The 12,657-nt window shown below is 49.1% G+C and overlaps 1 protein-coding gene across 6 annotated transcripts in view; it reads left to right on the top strand.

The window, feature by feature from the left end:
* Positions 1 to 12,657, top strand: part of PTPRU (protein tyrosine phosphatase receptor type U) — an 89,053-nt gene that overhangs the window by 58,683 nt on the left and 17,713 nt on the right. For all 6 annotated transcript variants that reach the window (XM_044938033.2, XM_025278568.3, XM_025278566.3 and 3 more), the window contains 3 exons: positions 9,272 to 9,462; positions 10,167 to 10,242; positions 10,733 to 10,809. In XM_044938033.2, coding sequence (XP_044793968.1) covers positions 9,272 to 9,462; positions 10,167 to 10,242; positions 10,733 to 10,809 — 344 coding nt within the window. The remainder of the gene's footprint in view (positions 1 to 9,271; positions 9,463 to 10,166; positions 10,243 to 10,732; positions 10,810 to 12,657) is intronic.

Genomic DNA, 12,657 nt, shown 5'->3' with positions numbered 1-12,657 from the left:
TACCTAATTTTCTGTTTGGTTTTCTGTTGCTTTCTTAGTGGTTTTTAGGAGTTCTTTATATATTTAGGATGAGACTCATTTGTCTCTTATGAATTGCAAATATCTTCTCCCAATTTGTGGCTCATCTTCACTGGTTATTTATAGTGTCTTCGGATGAACAAATTTTTGTGTAGATTTAGTCAAGTTCATCAGTCTTTTCCTTTTTGATTTCTATTTTTGTGTTTGTTTAATGAATTCTTCTGTATGCAAAGTTGCAAGACATTTTTTACTTTTTTCTAAAACTTTTAATATTTTGCATTTCACTTTTACATCTTTATCCATTTGTAGTTGATTTTTGTATGTGATAGAAATTATTTTTTTTCTATAGGGAAAACCAACTGAAAACCATCGGAAAACCATCATCATAATACCTGATGATGTCCCAGCATCAGGTATTATAGTTCATATTTTCACCACTCATTTGCAGAGCCACCCCGTATCATATATCACATTTCCATATATATGTGGGCTATGCTTTGGCTCCCTGTTCTTTATCATAGGCCAGTTTGGTGATTCCTGTGTCAGTACCAAACTAGCTAATTACCATAGGTATCTAGGTCTTGATATCTGAAACATCAAGCCCTCTCAACCTTGTTCTTCACCAAGGATGTCTTGGCTATATTTGCCTTCGTTCTTTTACTTAAAAATTTTAGAATCATCTCTTCAAATTCCTTGGAAAACTTTGTTGGCGGAATGTGCATTGAATCTAAGGATTGGTTTTCATTTTGTAAAACCAAAACTCGACATCCATTAAACTCCCTGTTCCCTCTCTTCTCAGTTCCTGGCCACCACCATTCTACTTTCTGTGACTTTGATTACTGTCTCATATAAGTGGAATCATGCAGTACTTGTCTTTCGGGACTAGCTTATTTCACTTAGCATAATGTCCTCAGAGTTCATCCATGTCGTAGCATCTTCTAGAACTGCCTTTTTTAAAATTGCTTTTTGAAAAAATTAATTTTTTTAACTTTTAGTTTTTGGCTGCACCGCATGGCATGAGGGATCTTAATTCCCTGGCCGGGGTCATACCTGTGCCTCTTAATTCCCTGGCCGGGGTCATACCTGTGCCCCTTAATTCCCTGGCCGGGGTCATACCTGTGCCTCTTAATTCCCTGGCCGGGGTCATACCTGTGCCTCCTGAAGTGGAAGCTCAGAGTCCTAACCACTGGATTGCCAAGGAACTTCCAGAATTGCCTTTCTTTTTAAGGCTGAATAATATTCTATTGTATGTATATGCTTGCTTTTCTGACCCATTTGCCTGTTGATAGACACTTCGGTGGTTTCCAAGTTTTAGCTATTGTGAATAATGCTCCAGGCAAGAATACTGGAGTGGATTGCCATTCCCTTCTCTAGGCGATCTTCCCAACCCAGGAATGGAACCCAGGTCTCCTGCACTGTAGGCAGATTCTTTACTGCCTGAGCCACCAGGGAAGCCTGCTATGAACATGCTGCTGCTGCTGCTGCTACTAAGTTGCTTCAGTCATGTCCGACTCTGTGTGACCCCATAGACGGCAGCTCATCAGGCTCCCCCGTCCCTGGGATTCTCCAGGCAAGAACACTGGAGCGGGTGGGTGTATACAAATATCTCTCTGGGTCCCTGCTTTCAGTACTTTTGGGTATATACCCAGAAATGGAATTGCTGGATCATATAGGAGGTCTATTTTTGATTTTTTGAGGGCCTGCCATACTGTCTTCCACCGTGGCTGCACCATTCTGCATCCCCCCAGTAGTGCCCAGGGGTTCCAGTTTCCCCATATCCTTGCCAGGACTTGCTTTCTGTTAAAGAAAAAAAAAATTTATAGCAGCCATCCTCATGGATGTGAGATGGTATCTCGTAGTTTCGATTTTCTTTTCCCTCATGCTGGAGTGCTGTGATGTTGAGCATCTTTTCATGAGTTTATTGGCTGTTTGTGTACTTTATTTGGAGAATTTTTGAATTGGGCTGTTTGTCCTTTTGCTGTTGAGTTTTAGGAGTTCTATATTTATTCTGGATATTAATCCTTATCAGATAAATGATTTACAAACATTTTTATCTCACTCTGCGTGTTGCCTTTTTACTCTGCGATTAGTATCTTTTGATGAACAAATGTTTACACTGTGATGTTGTCCATTTTGTCTGTTTTTTTCTTTTGTTGCTTATGCCTTTGGTATCATAGCCCAGAAATTCTCGCCAAATCTTGTGTCATGAAGCTTTTGCCTTATGTTTAGGTCTTACGTTTAGGTCTTTAGTCCTTTCTGAGTTACTTTTTGTGTATGATGTTAGATAAGGGTCCAACTTCATTCTTTTGCATATGGATGTCCAATGTTCCCAGCACACATGGGGTACATTTTTAGAATATTATATTTCTAAGTATTGGTCATATAGAGAAATGCAGTTGATTTTTGTGTGGATAGTTATTGGTCTTATATCCATCCACCTTGATAAACTTTCTTTTTTTATTGAAGTATAGTGTGGCTTACAGTATTGTTAGTTTCAGGTATGTAATATAGTGATTTGATATTTTTATAGATTATACGCCATGGAAAGTTATTACAATGTTATTGGATATATTCTCTGTGCTGTATATTACATCCCTGTGGCTTTTAAAATTTATAACTGGTAGTTTGTACCTCTAAATCCTTTTCATCTATTTTGCCTTTCTTTCCACCCCTTGCCCTTGTGGCAAACCCTGGTTTGTTCTCCATGTCTGTGAGTCTATTTCTGTATTGTTATATTTGTCTATTTGTTTGACTCTTTAGGAGCTACTCATAATGTCATTTTTCTTCCTTTAGTCTGTTAGTGAGGTGAGTGACAGTTTTAGATTTTCCTTTTTTTTCCCTCTTTAAAAAATTATTTATTTTTAATTGGAGGATAATTGCTTTACCATATCGTATTGATAGATTTTCTAATGTTAAAATAACCTTCCATTCCTTGGGTAAATTCAACTTGGTCTGATGCATAATATTTTTTTATGAATTATTGGATTTAGTATAATATAGTTCAAGATTCTAAAGCTGTATTCCCCAGTGGGATTGGCCTGTAATTTTTCTTTTTTGTGTTATCTTTGTCTGGTTTCTGGTATCCAGATTCTACTTGTCTTATAAAATGCATGGAGATGTTGTCTGTTTTTTCCTTATCACAGAAGATTGGAGTCAATGGCTCCAACTCCCTGAAAGTTGGGTGGAATTCATCTGTGAAACCAAGAGAGTCCTTTTCTTTTGTTTTCTTTATGGAAACATTTAAAACTTTTAATTCAATTTATTTAAAGGAAGAAAGAGCTCCTCTTCAAGCTTTCTATTTTTTCAAGACACTTTTAGTGTCTTGAAAAAGGAATGTGTCTTGTCTAGGAATGTGTCCATTTCATTTATGCTTTCAAGTCCATTGACTTGCATGATGTTCTTTGTGACCTTCCCTCATTAAATTTAACTACAGCCCTGCTGCTGCTGCTGCTAAGTCGCTTCAGTCATGTCCAACTCTGTGCGACCCCCATAGATGGCAGCCCAGCAGCCTCCCCCGTCCCTGGAATTCTCCAGGCAAGAACACTGGAGTGGGTTGCCATTTCCTTCTCCAATGCATGAAAGTGAAAAGTGAAAGTGAAGTCACTCAGTTGTGTCCAACTCTTAGCGACCTCATGGACTGCAGCCCACCAGGCTCCTCCGTCCATGGGATTTTCCAGGCAAGAGTACTGGAGTGGATTGCCATTGAGCTGTTAAATCAACTCTTCATCTTAAAAACAAGGAAACAGAGATGCAGAGAGGAGAATCACTTGTCTGGGTCAAACCGCCAGAAGGTGGCAGAGTCAGGATTTAAATGCAGGTCTCTTTGAATTGCAAATTGCGGTTTCGGCTGTATCACGCAGGCCTGGTGGACTGGGTAGGATTTGGGTTGGCAGAGAAGGGGAAGCAAAGGCATCTGTGCATGAGGAACAGCATGTGTAAATGCACAGAGGACAACCTGGCGAGGTCTGCTTGGGCTGAAAACTCAAGTGGGTTTTGGGGGGAGTGGGAGGTGGGGGTGGTGTGGGCACGCATCTTGCTGCTGAGTCCTAAGGAGAGACGGAGAGAGTTAGGAAACATGGGCTCTGCACCCAAGGAGCTCACTGTCTAGTTGGGAGGTGAGATGGACCCAGGAGATTCAGCACTGGGCTAACTGCTGGGGAGGTGGGGACAATGTGTTGCCATAGTCTTGAGAAGACACACCTTTGGGCAGGGGAGGTCAGGGTTTCAGCTGAGATGGATAAGATTTGATGAGGGGTGAGGAGGGGTGGACACTGAAGGCAGGATGCTGGATGCAGGGGGAAGGTGTGTGATGGCTGGGAAGCTCAAAATGTATTTAGGAGACTGAAACTCAGTCTTAAGGCTTCTCTCTTTCTTTATGTTGCGTCCTGGTCTAGCTGCTACTTTTCTTTTCCTAACAGATTTTTGTTAGGAAGAGGCCAGATTTTTGTGGTTTAGAACCATGTTGATTAGATTCAACCTCAGTATGGAAATTTTAAATAGGGACTTCCCATGCTGAGTAAATGTTGAGCTGGGATGTTCCCAAGTTGTTGGAATGTGCCCCTGTGGATTCTGATCCTGCCCTGAAACCCTCACACCCTCTGGGTTCTCATCCTTCCAGAGCTCTTGGCCACTATGGGAAACCAGAGGGTTCTGGCCAAATGGTTCGTCAAATAAATGCCCCTTATTTGACACCGCAAATGCCCTCTTATCAGGAAGAGGAAATCAGAGGAAGACAATAGGGTCCCGGAGTCAGATGGGCCTGAGCGTGAATCCTAATGCTACCACTTAAGCAGCAGGGCACTTAACCCTTCTGGCCTCAGAATATAGAGTCGGTTGTTATGCCCTCCTCAAGGGGACCTTCCTGGCCCAGGTATCAAACCTGTGTCCTTATGTCTCCTGCATTGGCAGGTGGGTTCTTTACCGCTAGCGCCGCCTGGGAAGCCCATACAAGTGCAAGTGTTAGTCGCTCAGTTGTGTCTGACTCCTTGTGACCCTGTGGACTGTAGCCCGCCAGGCTCCTCTGTCCATGAAATTGTCCAGGCAAGAATACTGGAATGGGCAGCCATCCCCTGCCCCAGGGGATCTTCCCAACACAGGGATTGAACCAGGTCTCTTGCATTGCAGGCAGATTCTTTACCCTGTGAGCCACCAGGGAAGCCCCTATGTAATAAGGGGAATAACAATAATACCTACATCATAGGGATATTCTAAGGATTGAATGGCTTAAGAATCATGCCAGGCATATGAAAGCCCTCAGCATGTTAGATATTGTTAGCTATTGTTACAGGTTGTGTTTCTTTAAAGTTGCTTGCTAATTGCAAATAGTGAAGGAGTATAGTGTGCTGTTGCTTGCATAACTGGTGGCCTGTCTTCATCAAGAGTGGATGGTAATTGGGGGAAATGCCTATCTTTGAGGGAAGTCTGAGGATCCTCATTTTCAAATGAGGAAACCAAGGTCCAGAGAGGTCAAGTGACTTGAGTCAGAATTCACATTCAGGCTTCTCTGACTCCACACCCAGTGTTCTTTCCTCTGGGCCTCCAGTGCTCCCCACAAAACATCAGCTGTCCAGTGGTTCCGTTCAGTTCAGTTCAGTCTCTCAGTCGTGTCCAACTCTTTGCAACCCCATGGACTGCAGTACACCAGGCCTCCCTGTCCATCACCAGCTCCCGGCGTTTACTCAAACTCATGTCCATCGAGTCGGTGATGCCATCCAACCATCTCATCCTCTGTTGTCCCCTTCTCCTCCCACTTTCAATCTTTCCCAGCATCAGGGTCTTTTCAAATGAGTCAGGTCTTCGCATCAGGTGGCCAACGTATTGGAGTTTCAGCTTCAACATCAGTCCTTCCAGTGAATATTCAGGACTGATTTCCTTTAGGATGGACTGGTTGGATCTCCTTGCTGTCCAAGGGACTCTCAAGAGTCTTCTCCAACGCCACAGTTCAAAAGCATCAATTCTTCAGCGCTCAGCTTTCTTTATAGTCCAACTCTCACATCCATACATGACTACTGGGAAAACCATAGCTTTGACTAGATGGACCTTTGTTGGCAAAGTAATGTCCCTGCTTTTTAATATGCTGTCTAGGTTGGTCATAACTTTTCTTCCAAGGAGCAAGCATCCAGTGGTTACTCCCCCAAATTATCCCATAATCATTATGGAGCTGGAGAAAGACAAGAAGCTGAGGGCTGGCTCTTACCTTCCTTTCTCTCATCCTTTCAGGGGCTTCCAGCTGTGTGGGCAAGCTAGTCCTCAGGATCTGTGTGTGTATGTGTGTGTGTTAGAGACAGAGAGATCCCATGGGAATGCATGGGTGAGAAGAGTAAGGACATGTCTTCTCTGGGCCCAGGAAATGGAGCATCTTCTTGGCAGCATCATCATTCATCATCCTTTGTCCTCTGGTGGTCTTGTTTGGAGAACATCTTGTGTTGCTCTCGGGCTCACCTGGCAGCTGCCCAGATTTGGCTCTGGCTTCCTCCCAATCAGAGGGGGCATTTGCTCGTCTTCAGCCATTGCCAGATGATTCCATGCCTACTTGTGAGGCCGTATCAGGGCTTTCAGCCTTTCAAGATCTCTGAGATGAGCTGCTGGATTTTCTGCCTGGAGAGCTCACTATGGAGCTTCAACATGGTTTCCGTGAAGAACCCTTAGAGACCCCTTCAGAGATCTCAGAGATCACTTTCATCTCTGAGGTCTTTGAACCAGCAGAAATCTTTTTTTTGGCTTGAAATTTGTGTGCTTGTCTTGTGTGCTTGTTGTGGATGCTCTAAGAATTGTCATGTCTTAGACCAGGATCCAGTGGTGGAGAAGGACCCGGGCAGAAAGGCCACCTCTTGTCAACCATCTGGCCTGGCTTTCTGAGACTCAGGGGGATCCTCCTTTTCCTGGAAACTCCCGATGATGTCCACAGCCCCATCTGCAGGTGCTCATGTGCCAGGCACTGGGGTGGGTGCTGTATATACATAATCTTGGTATAGAATCTGCCTGCAGTGCAGGGTACGCAGGAGACCTAGGCTTGATCCCTGGGTCAGGAAGATCCATCCCCTGGAGAAGGGAATGGCAACCCACTCCAGTATCCTTGCCTGGAGAATCACATGGACAGAGGAGCCTGGCGGGCTATAGTCCACAGGGTAATAAAGAGTTGGACACGACTGAAGTGACTTAGCATGCATGCACATTGAATATTTATATCATCATATTGGAGGGTAACAGTTTTAATCTTCATTTGCCATATAAAAAGGGAAATTTCTGGAGAGTAAGTAACATCCCCAAGGTTACATGCAGAGCTGGGATTTGATCTGAAGCCTGTCTGACACCAGATACTGTTTCTTAATTGCCATAGTATACTGTATTCCCCTGAGGATATTTCATGAAACAAACAAACTGTCTGTGGTAAAAGTCGGAGGTGAAACCTTGCTATTCCCACCCATCTCTTGGAGATTTAAAATACACACTAACTTGTTGGAAGCCCTAGGAGGTTTCACAGGGGAAAACAACTGACTTATTTTTATTTAAACCAGAATTTCACAAACTCCTTTAAAACACAGAACCCCTTCCCATGATCCTTCTCTTTGTTGAATACGTGAGTCATCTGGCAAGACCAGTATTTTCTGGAACACACTTGGGCAGCCACGACTTTTGGCAAATCTCTCCTCTTCAGATCTCAGTTTCTCTACCTGAAAAATGAAGGGCTTGAGGCATTTGACCACAAATATGTAATGGGTGGGCTTCCCTGGTGGCTCAGACAGTAAAGAATCTGCCTGCAATTCAGAAGACCTGGGTTCGATCCCTGGGTAGGGAAGATGCCCTGGAGAAGGAAATGGCAACCCACCCCAGTATTCTTGCCTGGAGAATTCCATGGACAGAGGAGCCTGGTGGGCTACAGTCCATGGGGTCACAAAGAGACATAAGTAACTCACACACACACACACACACACACACATACACGTGTGTAACTGGTACATGGCTTGCCCTTCAGCTGTAAGCAACTGGAACTCTGGATAAAACATGTGAAACAGTTGTTTTCAGACATTGGGCACCAGACAGTCTGCCACTGTGATTCCTGAGAAAAGCAAAATAAACCGAAGCACCTGCCTCGCATCGCCCCTCTACCTGGAGGCAGCTTTCAAACCTCGGCACAGGAAGTGGAACCCAAGCAGGGCCTGCAGTCTCCCTGATTTGAGGAGGCAGAGATTGGACTTTGGGGAAGTGGAGCTACCTGGGGTGGGGTGGCAGTGTCTGTCTGAGTATTGCATTCATTCCACCCATTAGTCAAGACTGGGAATTAAGAGTCCAGACCTGAAGGATGGATATGAGTTCACCGGGCATCAGGGGAGAGTGGGGCAGAGGAAGACCATGTGTGAAGACTTGGGAAGGGAGGCCTGCTGGGAGTCCTCCGCCTGCCCCTGCCGGCTCAGAGCTGGGCAGAGAACAGTGGTGAGATGCAGAGAAAGCCCCTGCACAGCAGCCAGCCCAGGAGGAGGGAATACATGTTGAGTGTGTGGGAGTGAGTGTTGGAAGCTAGGTGTGGCTGAGCGGGGCTGTTCCTCTATCCCAGGACCTGACCCTGGAGACCAGGGTGGGATGTTCTTGGGGAGGCTGGCCAGGAGAGCTGGGGAGTGGTGGTCCATGGGGAAGGGATGGTTTTCTGGAGTGTGGGGCAGCGTGAACCTCTCCACCTGCTCTCCATGGGCTGAGCTGCCACACAGGCTGACAATGGAAATGCTTGCGCTGGAGAAATGCCTCTATTCAGGTGCTTCCCGCTCATCTGTGGAGGGGGTGGCGGCGGCAGCTAATTTTGGGACTTGCTTGTCTTTGAATGGGGTGATTGCTGGGAGTTGTCAGTGTTTCAGATTGTTCCCTGGAAGAGGGGGAGGAAGGAGGGGATGTCTGGGCTCTGCTGAGCGCTGCCCCCTGCAGGCAGTGGATGAAGTCACAGAAGGGGCCCTTGCTGGGAAGCCCGGGAGGGTGAGGGGATGAGGGATCCCAGCCGCAGGGCTGGGCCAGAAGGGCCCCCAGCGCGGGGAGCCCGATCCCCTCATTCTACCAATGGGAAGACCGGGATGCCCCAGGGAAGGGGCTCGTCCAGAGTCACCCAGGGTGGCCCAGCCAGCTGCCTGGCTCCTGCAAATAACCTGAGCATCCTCCACGCTGGCTGTGCTCTCATCCCTCCCTTGGCCCCCCTGAGTCCATGTGGGGTTCCCCTGGCTGGGGCCTGTGCACGTCAGGAACCCCTTTTCCCTTTCTCTGGCTGCAGGAGACCAGCGCGGCGGTGGGGTCACTGAGGCCAGCAGCCTCCTGGGGGGCTCACCGCGGCGGCCGTGTGGCCGGAAGGGCTCCCCGTATCACACGGGGCAGCTGCACCCCGCGGTGCGTGTGGCCGACCTCCTGCAGCACATCAACCAGATGAAGACGGCCGAGGGCTACGGCTTCAAGCAGGAGTATGAGGTGCCTGGCCCCGTCCAGCTGGGACCCCCCCCCACGGGCCTCCCTTGGCTCCTCCTCACTGTGGACCCTGGTAGCCCTCAGCTGGTCCCTGGATGGGTCCTTGCCCTGACAGTCCCCATTTTAAGCTAATTTCTTGGCCTTGACCTTGGCCCTAATCTCAGCCTGACCTGGTTTCTCCCTCATCCTAACTCTGACTTAAAAAGTGTCTGAATCTTATGTCGGTCTCTGTCTGGACCCTGCCAGGATCCTTTTTCTATCCCTGATGTGGACCTGACCACCAATACTGACCCTGACCTCCAGCCTAAACCCCAGTGTGTCTTTGACCCTAACTTTCATCCTAAGCTCCGTTTGAACTCTGACTTGAATCCCATGATACCTCCGTCTGGACTTATTTTGACCCTCATCTTTACCTTCGTCCCAGCTCAGACCTGGATTTGACCTAAACCTAACCTTCATTCTGAAATGTCTCTGAACTATAATTACCTCTTTCCCCCTCTTTTTCTCACTCCCATCCCCACACTGCTCGGTATTAAACTTAGTCCCTCACATATAAAGGAATATACAGTGACTTCATCTCAGGCCCCAAGTTTAACCCTGAACCTGGCCCTTACCATGGTCCTACCTCCTTCTGCTGACAGGGTCGGGCTCTTGGGAGGGGAGGGGCTTCCCTCCCCCCCACTAACTACGCCTTTCCCTTCTGACAGAGCTTCTTTGAAGGCTGGGATGCTACAAAGAAGAAAGACAAGGTCAAGGGTGGCCGGCAGGAGCCCATGCCTGCCTGTGAGTCCTGCGGGAGGGCCTGTGGCCGGGGGCGGTGGGTGGGAGGAAGCAGGAAGAGGGAGAAGAGCAGAGTGAGCCATTTATGGAGGGCCTGTCGCAGGCCGGGCTGTGCGATGAGCACCACGCTCCTCGTCTGACTTAGTGTTCTCAGCAGTCCTGTGACGTGGGATGTAGTAGAAGTCCCACTTTACAGATGAGGAAACTGAGGCTTGGGAGGTTAAGCCCCACTCCCGGCGTCACACAGCTGATACTTGCCAGAGCAGCACTGGGCCTCGGGCCTCCTTGACGCTGCAGCCCCGACTAACCACTGGCCTGTCATACCTCCAGCAGTATGGAGGGCCCGCTGGTCAGCCCTGAGTCTCTAGGTTCCCTGACTGCCCTGCCTGTGCCCTGGCTCTGGCCTCCAGGAAGACTCCCCGCTACTGCCCCGGGGCTGGGCTCCCCAGTTCAGCCCCTGCCCACCCCACGGCCACGTGCTTTGTGTTTCCAGACGATCGGCACCGAGTGAAGCTGCACCCGATGCTGGGAGACCCTGACGCCGACTACATTAACGCCAACTACATAGACGTGAGTGCCTCACCCCGTTGTGTCCGCCGACTGGCCCTGGCCGCTCCAGGCTCACTGTCCGGGCGGGGCGGGACCCGGCAGGGAAGAAGTCGGGGTTCACGTGGCTGGATTTCTGAGCGCCCCCACCTCCTGCAGTCAGTGCCAGGGAGCTCAGCAGAGGGGAGGACAGGGTGGGCGGCGGCTGTCAGGAGGGCTTCCCTGGGGTGGGGTGTGAGTGAAGCAGAATGGAGGCAAGAGGGCAGACAGCCAGGCCTAGAGGTGAGGACGGGTCCTTTCTCCGTGAGGGGCCCCGAGGCTGGAGGTGGGGTTCTCACGGCACACAGTCAGGCTGAGTCAGGCAGGGGCTGGACTGTGAAGGCCTCGAATGGCAGGCTGAGGAGCTGGGCTTTTTTCCTAGGGGCATCAGGGAGCATTGGCAGTGTTGGACTGTGACAAACTCAGGTTAACTGACCATGTAGTGTGTGCCAAGCACTGTGCTAAGCACTTTATGCCAAATATTTAATTGTCTATAATCCCGACAACCACCCTATGCTGTGGTCAGCATCGTGGCCTCGCTTTACAGGTGAGGAAAACTGGGGCTCAGAGAGGTGAAGCTCCTTTTCCTCTAGGTGACCCAGCTAGCAAGTGGTCAAGAAGGGAGCCGCATCTCAGCTGGTCGGGGTCTCCAGAGCCTTTGCTGCTGATGACAAGGCTGTCCTGCCAGCTGCAGCAGCTACTGGTCAGGCTGGACCAGATGGAGGAGGGGCCGGAGACAGGGCAGGCAGCCAGAAGGGCCTGGGCTTGGGTGTGAGGAAGAGGCGATGAATCTGCTCCCCAAGTGTGGATGAGAGTGGGACAGGACAGGCCCAGGGACGCTGATCAGACTCCCCGACTGGCAGCAAGTCAAGTGTGCAGAGAATCACTTATTCATTCGTTAGATGTTAAATATATTTTGAGCAGCTACTGTGTACCAGGCATTGTGCTGGCCACCGGGAATACACCTGTGAAAAAGGAGACATAGTCCCTGCTTTCCTTGAATCCGTAGATTCTAGTCGGGGAGGCTCATAAACATACAAGTAAAATGAATTCAGGTTAGATAGGCAATCACAGGCCAGGAAAGAGGAATGAATGACTTTCTCAGCATCGTCCCACAAAGGTAGTGGTGGGGCCAGCTTTAGCCGTGTTGGGCTGCATGGAGGCAGAGGGCTTGCGCTGGCTTTGGGTGGCTGGAGAGGGAAGGGAAGGGTAATCTCAGGCAGGACCAGTGTGCCAGGTCAGAGGTGTATCCGGAAGCGGGGGGCAATCAGGGACGGTGGAGGTGACCTCTCTTCTTCTTCACTTCCTCCTGGTGGCCAGATGCGCTCGCCCACATTTGCCAGAATCCCTTGCTTTCTCCCCCACCCACCACCTCCCCCACCCTCTCCCCAGGCTGCAGTATGGTCGGACCTGGCCTCGTCTCTCAGACTTGGGCAGCTTTGGGGACAGGGACAGGGGCCTCGCTTTGGGGTCCTCAAGGCCCTAGTCGGTTTCTCCTGGGGCCCTGCCAGGGCCCTGCCCCTGCCCTTTTCTTGCCCAGGCCCAGCCACCCGTCTCTGCTCTGCCACGCCTGCTGGGCATCACCCATTCCAGCCACTCCTGTGCTCTGCCGTCCACCTCCATCTGCCTCTGGCCTAATATCTGTCTCTTTTGCTTTGTCCTGTTCCCTCACTGGAATCATTAAGATTCGGATAAACCGTGAAGTAAGTATCTCTCTCCTGTTTCCTCCTCCTCCTGTCTGTCTGACCGGCCGTATCTCAGGCTCTCTCACAGTCTCTGGCTGTCTCTCTCTCTCTCTCGTCTGTCTTCCTTCTCCTCCACTTGTTTGCCCAG

The sequence above is a fragment of the Bubalus bubalis genome, chromosome 2, assembly GCF_019923935.1.
Source record: "Bubalus bubalis isolate 160015118507 breed Murrah chromosome 2, NDDB_SH_1, whole genome shotgun sequence".
Taxonomy (NCBI): Eukaryota; Metazoa; Chordata; class Mammalia; order Artiodactyla; family Bovidae; genus Bubalus; species Bubalus bubalis.
This window is presented reverse-complemented; position numbering and strand designations above follow the sequence as displayed.